This window comes from Lissotriton vulgaris, chromosome 5 (genome assembly GCF_964263255.1).
Source record: "Lissotriton vulgaris chromosome 5, aLisVul1.2, whole genome shotgun sequence".
NCBI classification, from domain to species: Eukaryota; Metazoa; Chordata; class Amphibia; order Caudata; family Salamandridae; genus Lissotriton; species Lissotriton vulgaris.
The window spans coordinates 1507006132-1507019038 of NC_141693.1; the positions used below are offsets into that span (position 1 = coordinate 1507006132).

The window sequence follows — 12907 nt, forward strand, 5'->3', positions numbered from 1 at the left end:
TACGCCCTCAAACGTTCTAGGGTATTCCCTGTCAGTGTAAATCACCTCCCAGCAGCCAAGTACCAGATGATATTAGTGCACCATACCTCCACTATTGCGGTCAGAGATCTACTGCATCCTTAGTTTTAAATCCCTACCGGTCAAATGGTTTATCCTTGAAGTCTCAATCACTAGCTGCAAGCCTCATTCCTAGAGTACAATCTCACCGAGACCAGTCACAATGGCATCTATAACTTTCAAGGAACCTTGCCATTTGAGAGTCTGTGTTCGTCTGTTAAAATGATATTCTTTCTCCAAATCCACTGAATCCAATTCCTGTAGACATGTAAACCTCCATATTTCTAATAACTATATAACTTGTCTTTATTTTTTGCCATTGCGTGGGTGTTAAGGCGACAACTGATCAGGGCTGAACCTTCTATGACTGGAGCCTGTTGTGGCTCTAGAGTGCATCCTAAATGCCCCTAACAAGTGCCATAGATTCCTACACTGTCGGTGGTAGAGTTTCTGTCGATTACATGTGTGGCTCTGAGGGTCCGTAGAGAAATGCAGAATTGCTGAATCTGTCATTCTCGGTCTATATCTGCTAGTAATTTCTCCTTCTCCCCCAGAGTTTCGCCTACAGATTTAATCTGCTTTGAACAGCCAGTGCCTTCAAGTAAAACCTGTAATTTCAATATAGCTTGGTAACTCCTATCCCTATTTGTATTAAACTTAAACCCAACAGCACGCATTATGGAAGCTTAAATCTGGATTTTGGTTTTCACCCATAATGGCCTACATGTTGGAGGTCTCACCTACTGTGGGAATTTACTATGCGTCACTACACCCCCCTCCCCCAACACTGACCAGGGACAAAGAAGATGCCTGACATTTTTGGTCCAACGACGTTCATGGCCTCCTTTGTCACGCACCTCGTGGGACCAAAGCGGGCATTTTGAGACCAAAGACAACAATCACCTTGTGGGCCCATAGGGTCTACCTCACCTCCAGGACCTATGGTAGACCCAGCACTTTCTAAGTTCCAGAAACTCAGAACCCCATGGGCTACCCATAAGGAACTTCCCTTCTCCCCCAGGCTCAGGTACAACATGCCACTTCTCTCTCCTCAACTCAGTTCAGAATCTTGGATCTTTCCCAAGAATCGTTTGTTCCCCATCTAGATGTGTTTTATCAAATAACAATACAATACTAAAAAGAGGACCCCCCCCCTACCTCTTCGGGCAAGGAGGACCCACAAGTACTATGAATGTGAACCATTATTAAAGCATTTGTCTATTAGGGTCTCGCGCCTTGGCAAAACCTCCTCTTTTGCATGCAGGGCATACATTTTTCTTCCTGTATTCTTTCAAATATGTAATCAACTACTTAGTAAAAGAACTGTTAATGGCATACGAATGTGAATAACATATTATTGATATCTCCCTGCCCCTCCGATTGGAAACCAGGCACTTGAATCCAAAAGATTGTACTCAGGGTGAGGCCTGCTCAGCTGGAGGCTTGCTGTGCTCAACTAGGCATTACTGTACGTATTCAACACTATTCAGAAAGTCACCTTTGACCTGTTCCTCTGGAACTAGCAATCAAAACCTCTTCTATATTAGCCAGTCCCAAATGTCCATTTCTGCACAACAAACCTGTTAACTTAGCAATGCAGTGAGTCACTGTGCACCAGATTCGGCTTTCATCCCAAACGGATTGTGGCTTTTACTCACACTACATCAGCAGGGTTCTTGAAGCAGTTGAGGAACTGATATTTCTGTCAATTATGACTAATAACATCGAATTCAGCCTGTTTCATAAAATAGATTGTGTGGTGCCCAATGCTACTTTTTTTCTATCCTCCGCGTGACTGATCGCACAGTAGCTGTTCTGGGAAAACCAAATCTGCCAATCCCTTTTTTTCAGCAAGTCTCTCTTTAGTAAAAAAAAAAGTCAGGATTATTACCAGGAAGCTGGATGCTTCTCCTTACATAATTCATGTTATATATAGCTCTATGACATCTTCTGTGTTAAAGTGTTGGTAGTGTACTCCTTATAAGAAGGTGCTTTGAATTTAAACGAAACACATTCCTAAATTGGAGAATCTTTTTATGGTCTTCTTGTTCATCTTCGAAATTATCCTTTTGATGATGAGCATTCTCCTCTGTGCAGAGAGGGATTTATTCTGTTGTGACTGAGAGTATATTAAACATGGTTACCTTACCTTATCTAGTCGAGATACTATGAAAAAAGGACAGTTGATGCAATAACTAGAGCCAGATTCCCAGTCCAAAGATCAGGGCTTGATCCATCACCGTTATTTATCTCACTGCACCATCCCAGCTCAGAACCTGGCTACATGCAAATTAGTCTGTCCCTGTCCCAGTGCATGATGGGAACAGGGCAACCAAACTACCAAGCCAATTCTTATACTGGGAAGGAAACAATCTTCCGAGGACCGGTTTCTGGCATTTCAGCCGTCTTCGGCCCGGCTTGCTTGAATCCTGATGGGGCAGTGAGCAAGGGACTCACATCTGAGCATACCCTTCCACTGTCACTTTGGAGATGGACAACATGGACATTAAGTCACACCTTAACTGTTTTGCAGCTTGTAAGAGGCAGTTATTTGAACAGTGGATAGATGTTTATTACATTACAATATGTGCAGTTTACAAGAAGATGTTGAATAATCGATGTTTTGAATGTTCATTTTGAACTGGTTGCAGAATTTGTACTACTGTTTGATATTGTTGTTTTTATAGGAGTTTGATGTATTTTGAAAACTGAAGTAAACCTGATTGACTGATTGATGTTCAGGTTCCAGGGCGCACAGGGGTTCCCAGAGAGACTGGAAAGAGTTACAGAGTGCAGATAGGTGAGAACGCATCTGCCAGGGCCTCCTTGAAAAATGGAAGTAGGGGTAAAAGCGAGTACTGCTTCACCCTGCATCGATGGGGCCACAGACCATCCGGGGCACTGAGGACTGGCGTACAGAAACTGTGCATGGCACTCACCCCCAGAGACACCAAGGGACTGTGTGTCGCCACACCAGGCATAGCATGGCGCTGTCCGCGTGGGATGGCAGCACTGTCCTCCCTCTCATTAGGGCTGACAGATATGCCCCAGTGATGCTGGCTCGCAGGGCTCGGCACAGCAGGAGATCCGAGCTGAAAACTTTATAATTGGTAGCCTGGATGGCAGCTTCTCTCCACGCCTCACACTCAGACTCTCCGCCTCTCTCTCAGCCTTTTTTCTCTCACTTTCATTTCTTTAAGCTCCAGTAATTGCTTTTCAAACCTCAGTGCTTCAGAGCGTGTTTGGGAACAGGTTCTGATCACAGGCGGCCGAACCGCGGTCGCATTTCAACCAGTATGCACAATATATAACTGGCTTTCAAGTTTGAGGCCCCCTCTTCCTGCTGCAGAGCCTCACACCTCCTGTTCCGCCTGCTGGAGCCGTGCACCTCCTTCCCCTCCTGCCGAGACCCGCAACCCGCCTCTCTCCAGCTGAGATCGGCGCACCTCCTGTCTCTCCTGCACAGACTGCATACCTCCTCTCCCTCGGTCAGGGATCGCTCCATCTATCGCTCGTATGGGAAATGCAATGCTTCCCTGTCTCATGGGACTGCACCCCTCCTCTTGCTCCTACAGGGGGCAGCACAGATCGTCTACCTCCTGCAGGTGGTCTTGCCTCCTTAGCTCTTTCCTGTCTGGCTTCCTACCCTCCTGTAGCTCTTCCCAGAGGACTGCACCCCTCCTCTTGCTCCTACAGGGGGCAGCACAGATCGTCTCCCTCCTGCAGGTGGTCTTGCCTCCTTAGCTCTTTCCTGTCTGGCTTCCTACCCTCGTGTTGCTCTTCCCAGAGGACTGCACCCCTCCTATTGCTCATACAGGGGGCAGCACAGACCTTCTTCCTCTTGCAGGTGGTCTTGCCTCCTTAGCTCTTTCCTGTCCGGCTTCACACCCTCCTGTTTCTCTTCACAAAGGACTGCACCCCTCCTCTTGCTCCTACAGGGGGCAGCACAGACCTTCTTCCTCTTGCAGGTGGTCTTGCCTTCTTAGTTCTTTCATGTCTGGCCCATACCCTCCTGTTTCTCTTCACAAAGGACTGCACCCCTCCTCTTGCTCCTACAGGGGGCAGCACAGATCTTCTCCCTCTTGCAGGTGGTCTAACCTTGTCTCTTTTCAGTCTGGTTTCACCCCCTTCAGTTTCTCTTCGTAAAGACTTATATCAGCAAGCTTCACCCTTCCTCTTTTCCCCTTCTTCCTATGTGTCCTCACCTTAACGCCACCTCCTCCTGACACATTGCACCTTCTAGTAGGTGGCCTCAGCTCTAGGGAAAGTGCCCATTCTATCAGCCTGTAGGGGGGCTCATCCCTGGGGAAAGTGCCCATTCTATCAGTCCTGTAGTGGGGCTCATCCCTGGGGAACGTGCCCATTCTATCAGTCCTGTAGTGGGGCTCAACCCTGTGGAACGTGCCCATTCTATCAGTCCTGTAGGGGAGCTCAACCCTGAGGAACGCACCCATTCTAGCAGCCTGTAGGGGAGCTCAGCTCTGAGGAATTAGTCCTGTGGGGGGATGGGGGGGGGGGGGGGGGGCAACATTGGGGAATGCGGACATTTTATCAGTCCTGTAGTGGACCTCAACTCTGGGGAACGTGCCCATTCTAATAGGCCTGTAGGGGGGCTCATCCGTAGAGAACATGCCCATTCTATCAGTCCTGTAAGGGGCGGGCAACATTGGGGATTGCGCCCATTCATTCAGTCCTGTAGTGGACCTCAACTCTGGGGAACCCGCCCATTCTATCAGCCTGTAGTGGGGGCTTGTCCCTAGGGAACATGCTTACATGCGACCTGTAGTGGACCTCAACTTTGGGGAATGCGTCCATTCTATCAGTCCTGTATTGGACCTCAACTCTGGAGAACGCGCCCGTTCTATCAGCCTGTTGGAGGGGCTCACCCCTCTAACTTCTGCAGAACGCCTTGCCATTTTCTGCTGACATGTGCGACCAGACTCCCCCTTTCTCTACTAGTAGGCTCAGTCTATTCTCACAAAGCTCTTCCAAATCAAAACTGAGCCCATAACTGGATGTTTTGGCCTGACTGCCCATTTCTCTCTTAGGACTGGCTTTGCAACTCCCCTGCAATGCTACAGATGACCCACTATTACTTCTCTACCACGTGAAACTTTATTCCTCTCGCTTATAGAGCTTGTCCTTCAACGGGGTTCTGTAATCCTCTTCTTCCCTGTGAAGGGAAGGAAAAATGCCCCAAAGACACCATCTATTATGGTGTACTGTCAGGCTTTCCACCAATATCCCCTTTTTTTCAGACATTTGTCCAAAACATTGCAACTTACTGTCATCAGTTCGTGAGCGACATGCTCTCCCTAAACAACACTATCCTTTCTGACTCTCTCTCCCTGTCTGCAGTATCTCATCTACCTGCTTATTCTCCACATCCTCCTAGAGAGCTCTGTCTCTAGTTTTCGTAGGAGCGAGCGGTGTCCTCAGTAGACTCGGTCTACTCTCACAGAACTCTTCCAATTCTCCTGCGAGCCCGTAACCACAACGTCTGACCAAGACAAACACTCTTACTCAAAAGGAACATGTTACTTACCTGTGGGAATTGATTTGCAGTTTTCAGTGTTGTATTCACGTGGCGTGCACGCTTTCTCAAGTCAGGCGCTGATTAGGAGTTGCTCAGTTTTCTGACCCAATGCAAACTCCTGTTCATGGGTCAGAATTCCGAGTTGAGTGGAATATACCACACACAGTAATTAGCACGTGGGATACAGTCCTCACCCTCCTCTAAATTTCAGCATGTCAAACCTTCTAGAATTTAAAAGGAAAAAAGTATGCAGTTTACCATGACATGCAGACTTTGGTAGGACAGCAGCAGAATCTGCATGTTATTCCTCAAAAACTCGGAAGAGGTGCATTCTGACCCCCTGATAAACTCCGAACAGTTGGAAGTTGGATCTTATTGCGTGGCCCACTCATAATCAGGGGAGGTAAAGTCGAGTTTTGAAAACGAGTTTTCCTTCAAAGTCTTTGTTCTGGTCATGCCTCAAATGACTTGTGATCACATCCCCTGAGACCCTCAACGAGGCAGGACCCTGACTCCACCTACATTCTTTTTCTGCCATCTATGTATAATGTACACATCATGAAAGGGACGGCGGACCTCAACACTTCATATATTGACCCTGCATAGGATTTTTTCTCCAAGCTGCAGTGCCCACTTCACCACACTGAAGTCCACAATCTCTCAGTTACCGCTCCCTGAGCTTAAACTCAGACTCACCTGTATCTCCAACTGCTGCACCACCTGCATCTGCACACGGCATTGAGCCGTGCTGCGGTCATCGAGGGCATGTTCAGTGTTGAGGTGTCTGTGGGCAAGAAGACCAAAAATGCTTTTTAGAGCAGTGTGGCAACTTACAGCAAATAGACATATGTATATATATATGCAGTGCAAATCCTCGAACCTCCACGCTGGCAGCGCGGCGAAAGAAGAAGGCAGACCCCACGTTTTCAGGCAGGATGTTATATATTATTTAGGACCTTTCAAATGACGCGTTTCGAGTACAATGTACTCTTGTTCACACACACATGTATACATGTGAGGATTTCTATACATGTCTATAGCCCTAGCTTCAAATGATACAGAAGTATTTATTCTAATCATCAATGCATACTCACTATCAAGTATTTGTATATAGGTCTCACACGTAAATGAATTGAAGTAAATAATATTTTCTTAGCTTTTGGGATGATGTACCATCAATTGGTGAATATTATAGTTAGTCGTTTGATTATTTGTGAAAATGAAATGTTTTCTCTATTAAGTCGTAGCATTTTTTGCACTTTATTCATTATTTGTCACTATTCTATTAGGTAGCACCATTTCATTATATTTGCACATTGGAGTATTTTCAGTAGGTTACTAGGTTATCATGAGATTGTATGAATAGAAGGAATGACATTATGGAATTCGTATGTACATAAGCTATAGGTGCTAAATAGGTTAATGCATTTTGTATTAATATGTGTTTTTGTATTTTACAACTATGCACCAATTCTCACAATGGTGGTATTTAAGGCTTCTCTAATAAAAGAGAGAGGGACCCCGAAACCAAAAGGATGGGGTTCCACAATTGACGTTAGTCAGAAAGAAATTCCCTTTGGGTAAAGTAGCAATAGTACATAAGTACTCACAAGCATACATACGACCATTTAAGACACCCACATATCACAAGGAAGCAATGTAGACAAATGAAATTTGCCAATATATGTGAAAACACTCTAAAAATATTTCAAATTATAAGAACAATTTATTAAGGATACATTACATTAGATAAAAACAGAAATTGGGAAACACACAAGGACGGTGCAATAATCAATAAAAACAACATTCAAATAAAAAAGGAGTATACAGGGAAAAAGGATAGAACTCAATCAAAAGACAACAATTTTGAATTCCTCCTTAGTTTATATTCGCCTAAGGAGCGAATCTGGGAATATAAACTAAGGAGGAATTCAAAATTGTTGTCTTTCGATTGAGTTCTATCCTTTTTCCCTGTATACTCCTTTTTTATTTGAATGTTGTTTTTATTGATTATTGCACCGTCCTTGTGTGTTTCCCAATTTCTGTTTTTATCTAATGTAATGTATCCTTAATAAATTGTTCTTATAATTTGAAATATTTTTAGAGTGTTTTCACATATATTGGCAAATTTCATTTGTCTACATTGCTTCCTTGTGATATGTGGGTGTCTTAAATGGTCGTATGTATGCTTGTGAGTACTTATGTACTATTGCTACTTTACCCAAACGGTATTTAAGGCTTGACAGAACAGACCATTGTTGCCTTGCAACAATACTCTATTTTAGAATAGATTTTTATTTCGTATTTTACAATTATCTCAATTTTATAAAATGAATTGAACATTTTGAAAGGTTTTATGTATTTTAAAACGACATTGTTTTGGAAGCATTACGAACTCTATTAGATACTTTTTCTATGTCCATGAGGACGTGTTTGTAACCTAAACTGCACTGCCACTTTAAATAGCCGGATACTCCCCCAAAGCGTTGTCATGTGATCAAGGGCCATTAGGCTTGAAACGCGTTATGGCGGAGGTGCGGGGAAAAGCACAATAAAGATTTAGCACTTCCAAACTTCTGGGTCCGCTGTAATCTTATGGATTTCGTGGTTGGCGACTGTCACTGTGTGTGTGTGTGTATATATATATATATATATATATATATATACAAATGCTGTGAAGATGGGATACAGAGAGATATGGGCAAAGGGATCCAGTGCAGAGGGAAATGGAGAATATTCCGTGTGTAGGCATGAAGCCATAGGGGCTGTGCGATGGAGTTCAAGTGCCTGACCCGACTAATGAGACTGCAGACTCGAGCTGTGTGACGCCACCTCGGAAATGTCGAGCTGCGGCTGAGATGATGTCACCATAGAGTTTGACAGCCCTCAAAGGAGTTAGCAGCATCCAGCTAGAATGCTTTCTTACTAGGTTTTATTAGGAGCCAACTTCTCACCAGCTAAATACTGAGCAGAACAACATTCTGCTATAACTATGTAAACAATGGGCAGGACTCTTGGAGTTGCTTACCTTAGTTGGTACGCATGGTAACCTGGGTAAAACCACTAAAAGGCCACAGTTCCAAGTTAAAGGTAATAGGGTGAAGGTCAACTGTAGTAACGGTTTAGAAGAGGTCTTGGGGTGGGGGTGTTTCATTTTCAACCAAGTTCAGGGAAATTGCAAGGCATCAAGGTCTCAACGGCAAGTGAGCTTTGGTCACTAGGAAGAAGGGAGCAAGAAAATGCAGGGGCAGTAAGGGTGCATTTTCTCAACCCCCTCGCCTTCACCACCTGCAGGCCCTTGGAAGCAGGGAGCAAGAAAATGCAGGGGCACAAAGGGTGCATTTTCTCAACCCCCTCGCCTTCACGAGCTGCAGACCCTAGGAAGCAGGGAGCAAGAAAATGCAAGGGCACAAAGGGTGCATTTTCTCAACCCCATCGCCTTCACCAGCTGCAGACCCTTTCAAAGCACTGGGAAAGCAGCAGGGCCTTTACTATGTTATGTCTGTGTCCAGTTATTTGTTACCTCCATGTCCTCCAATCTACGGAGTAAGCGTGGAATATGACACTGGACTATGAGTAGTGTTGCAAAAGGAAGGGCATTAGCCTGCTCAAAGCATAGACGATAACCACAGGTCAGGTAGAGAAGGGTGCCAGTGCAGGGCCTGGCACCAGAAATTAACATATATTAACAAATCAAGACAATTTGCAGCCAAACATTTAATTGCAAAAATGGTAGTACTTAGAAACGACGATTGCGTTTTCTGTGTGAAACAACTCTCGATTTTTATTAGCAAACACTGCAACCCTGGAATACATAGAACGCAAAAGGAATATGTCCATAACGATTGTATAAACAATTACTGCAAATAAGTTCAGTAGAAAAACGTCAGTTTTTCAAGCCACAATATAATGATTGCTCACAAGTACTCGTTGAGGCACTGGTCATACTCGGTCAAAAGTAAAAGTGCGTATACTAGAAGTGACCACAAGTTTCTGGTACCAACACATAATCAATAATTGCTGGTCACAGCTCTCACAAGGTACGGGGACTGGTCCAACTGACCAGTCTACACTCCAGGATACGAGTGGTCGGTGCTTTAAATAACAAGCAAACATGTCACTATAGCATTGAGAGTTAGACAACCTCCGCCTGATACATTCTCTGGACCCACTGAAATTGTAATGGCTGCACTCTCAAGCTAAATCCCATAGTTGGAACCATCATCAAAATAAATATAATAGATGGGCTAGACAGCATGCAGCAAATCATCTGTGACATGTTTGACCAATAGGACCTCGAATAGATGAAATGTCATTGGGGTGTGAAGAGAGCCCTAGTTTACTCCAGGTTTTACCAGGAGGCTTGGTGATAGAGAAGAGATCTCTTGAACGCACTGCTGCCTATTGGTTAGAAAAGAGTAGGGCTTTTCTGATGACACCCTTGTGGGCAGAAAGGCTATCTGGTACAACTTGGTAACGGTGTAATAATGAGTGGTATGTTTAAAACACAAATAAACAAATAAGTGGAAATGATAAATAGTTGTAAAAACTAGACCCCTCTAGCCTGGATCCTGATTTGATCAATAAGTCATCTACGGGTAGCAGATACATTTAGGAGAGTCCCCTGCAAGCCAGAAAGCAGATGCATATGAACAAATACCCCCGTGCTGAGACTGATGACGGTTCCTGGTGCAGAGGTGCCTCACCAGAGACATGTGACAAATGTCTTCCTGGCACTGGTGCACAGCAGAAAGATGAATGAGGCACCAGGTGTATAGACCTTGACAGGTACCACTTACCCAGAGAGGAGCAGAGATAGAGATCAGAAGAGCTAAAAAAAAGGCACAGGGCAACCACCTCCTCACTACTCTGGAGGGGGATATTTGAGAGAAATAGACAAAGGACCTCCGTACAGAGATGGACGTCAGAGACATATGCATAAGGGGGTAGATGTCAAGACTAAGACAAGAGACATACACAGATGCCTCGTATTGATACAGACAGCAGAGAGACAGAAAAAAAGCTTCTAATAGTAAAAAGTAGTAGCTGAGCCACAGTAAACAGATGAAGAAAAGTCACAGCGTACTGACAACAGAAGGATGGATAAAGGCCACCGACGCAGGGAGGGCAGGAGAGGGGTGTTGACAAGGCTCCAAGTGGAGAGACAAATAAAGAAATATGAACAAAGGCCAAAGTCAGTCATGTGCAGGGCCATTGGCAAATGCAAATAACAGTCTTCTCAAAGGTACTGTATACTTTGTTCCCATATAACAGAGCAAAGGCATGCCGAGCATACAAACACACACAGTCTAGTCTCTCTCTCTTTTTTTCCCTCTCTCTCTCCCGCTCTCTCTCTCTCTCTCTCTTTCTCTATCCCTCTCTCAGGATTTTATAAAGCACATATGACTTTCATAGATGAAGTTATCTGCTGTCTGTTTACTTTAGGTGCTATGACTACTATCGCAATATAGGCTGCACCATCTCCCTGACTCTCCAGTGGCACATCTAATGCGCACCTGGACAAATGTTCCAGTTCAAATGGGGGAAAGAGAAAAATATACCCCTATACACTTGGCTTACTGAGTTGTGACCCCACACATTGTCACAATAATGTAACAAAGAGGATGATATTGTATATCACATAAATTATGCTCTGTGGGCCTACCCAGGCTTACAATGGCTGCAGACGCCGTGGCTACAACACTACTGTGAAGGAGACAATAAATGGATCCGGGACGACATGCATGATAAAAAGCAACATATTCTAGAAGGTGGGCAGGCTTTCATGCCAACAGGGAAGGAGCATTGTTTAAAATTTTAGGTGCCCAAATATGGGCATTTTCTCCGGTTCTCTTCTGAAGCAAAATGGGAGCAAACAGGAGACACCCTAGCCAAAGTATTCTAGCCCCAAACAGAATATCAGAAAACTCCTCCCAAGGCCAGGCAAGATTCAGAGGCTTCGGATAGCCATGTCCAAAAGCAGGCCCAATACAGCAAGCATGCATCCCTTGAGTAGAGGAGGGTGCTAGCAATCCATTAACAAAACCCTACCACAAAGTCAAGGTGGCGAAAAGGGATTAGTCATGGGGACTGTATAGGTTTATCATGTCCTAGGAGTTTGGAAAAAGGATTTAACATTTACCACAATAGCTTGCCGCCGATCAGTCTCCACAAGGTTAGGCATGGGCAATTATCCCCTTGATATAGCTTGACTGGTGTACGTAAACAAACCAACAGGGAGAACTTTTCAATAAAAAACAAAAATAACAAACAGGGTGGGACATCTATCATAGAGCTGCGGCATACAGGGGATGCCACCTGCATGGCACGTGGGAGTTAGCATCTGCTTGCAAAGCAAGGGGAAACATGTTGCAGGCACACAAAGAGCAACACTTGCCAGGCTCAGAGAGGGCACCGTCTGCCAGAGACAATCAAACATCTGCAAGAAGCACAGGCGCCACCAGCTGCCTGACACGACAGGAGCAACATATGCCAGGAACACAGGGGAAAACACAAGATGAACTCGGAGCTGCACCAGAGCATAATGGGGAGGAGCTGATAGAAGCTGGCATGAATTGAAGGGAATTCAGCAGCCCCTACCCTGACTCAGCACGCCTCTCCCCCTCAAACTGCTGCCACCCTCCGGCTTTTTCCCTTCTTCAAGCTCCCAGAAATTCACTTTAGAAGGAATAAAAAGCACGGGCCATCACTTTCATCTGATGTCTTTGCTAAAACCTCAGCAACAAAGACATCTAATTGCAAATGAACTAATTAAGTAAAGCTCTGTCGAAGCGTGAAAACAATGTGTCTGACCTAGAGTGCGCAGACAGTGGCGGTAATGAGTATGGAGCGCACGCCATCACACAGTCCATGCAACATCCGGCGGGCAGGAGAAAATGCCTTAATGGAGGAAAAGACCGCCCCCTCTAGCACTACAACTTAACAGAGGGTGTGCGTCCATGTCCACAAGAGGAGGGTAGGGCCAGAGTCGGTATCTTCCTTCTACCAACCTTACCACCTGCACATGACATCACCATGAGAATAGGACCTTGCATCCCCCACCAACAAAACTCCATACCGACCACCCACCAACATCTATACAAATAAGACCGTGCTAGCGTCCAACAACATCAATATCACACGAGACACATGCCCCACCTATGGTGGCTATGAACATGTGTCCTGGAAACAGGACTTGTATCTTACCCCGAGGTTCAAGGGCTAATGCTCTTCAAGCTGCTACCACCTCAACTCTAGACTTGGTTGCGACCACTGTGCATGAAGGAGGCAACCAGCCTCTGTCAACCAAAGTCA

General features: G+C 45.1%; 1 protein-coding gene across 3 annotated transcripts in view; it reads right to left on the bottom strand.

Moving 5' to 3' along the window:
* Positions 1-12907, bottom strand: part of FOXP4 (forkhead box P4) — a 305849-nt gene that overhangs the window by 61103 nt on the left and 231839 nt on the right. For all 3 annotated transcript variants that reach the window (XM_086923539.1, XM_086923540.1, XM_086923537.1), the window contains exon 9: positions 6290-6377. In XM_086923539.1, coding sequence (XP_086779665.1) covers positions 6290-6377 — 88 coding nt within the window. The remainder of the gene's footprint in view (positions 1-6289; positions 6378-12907) is intronic.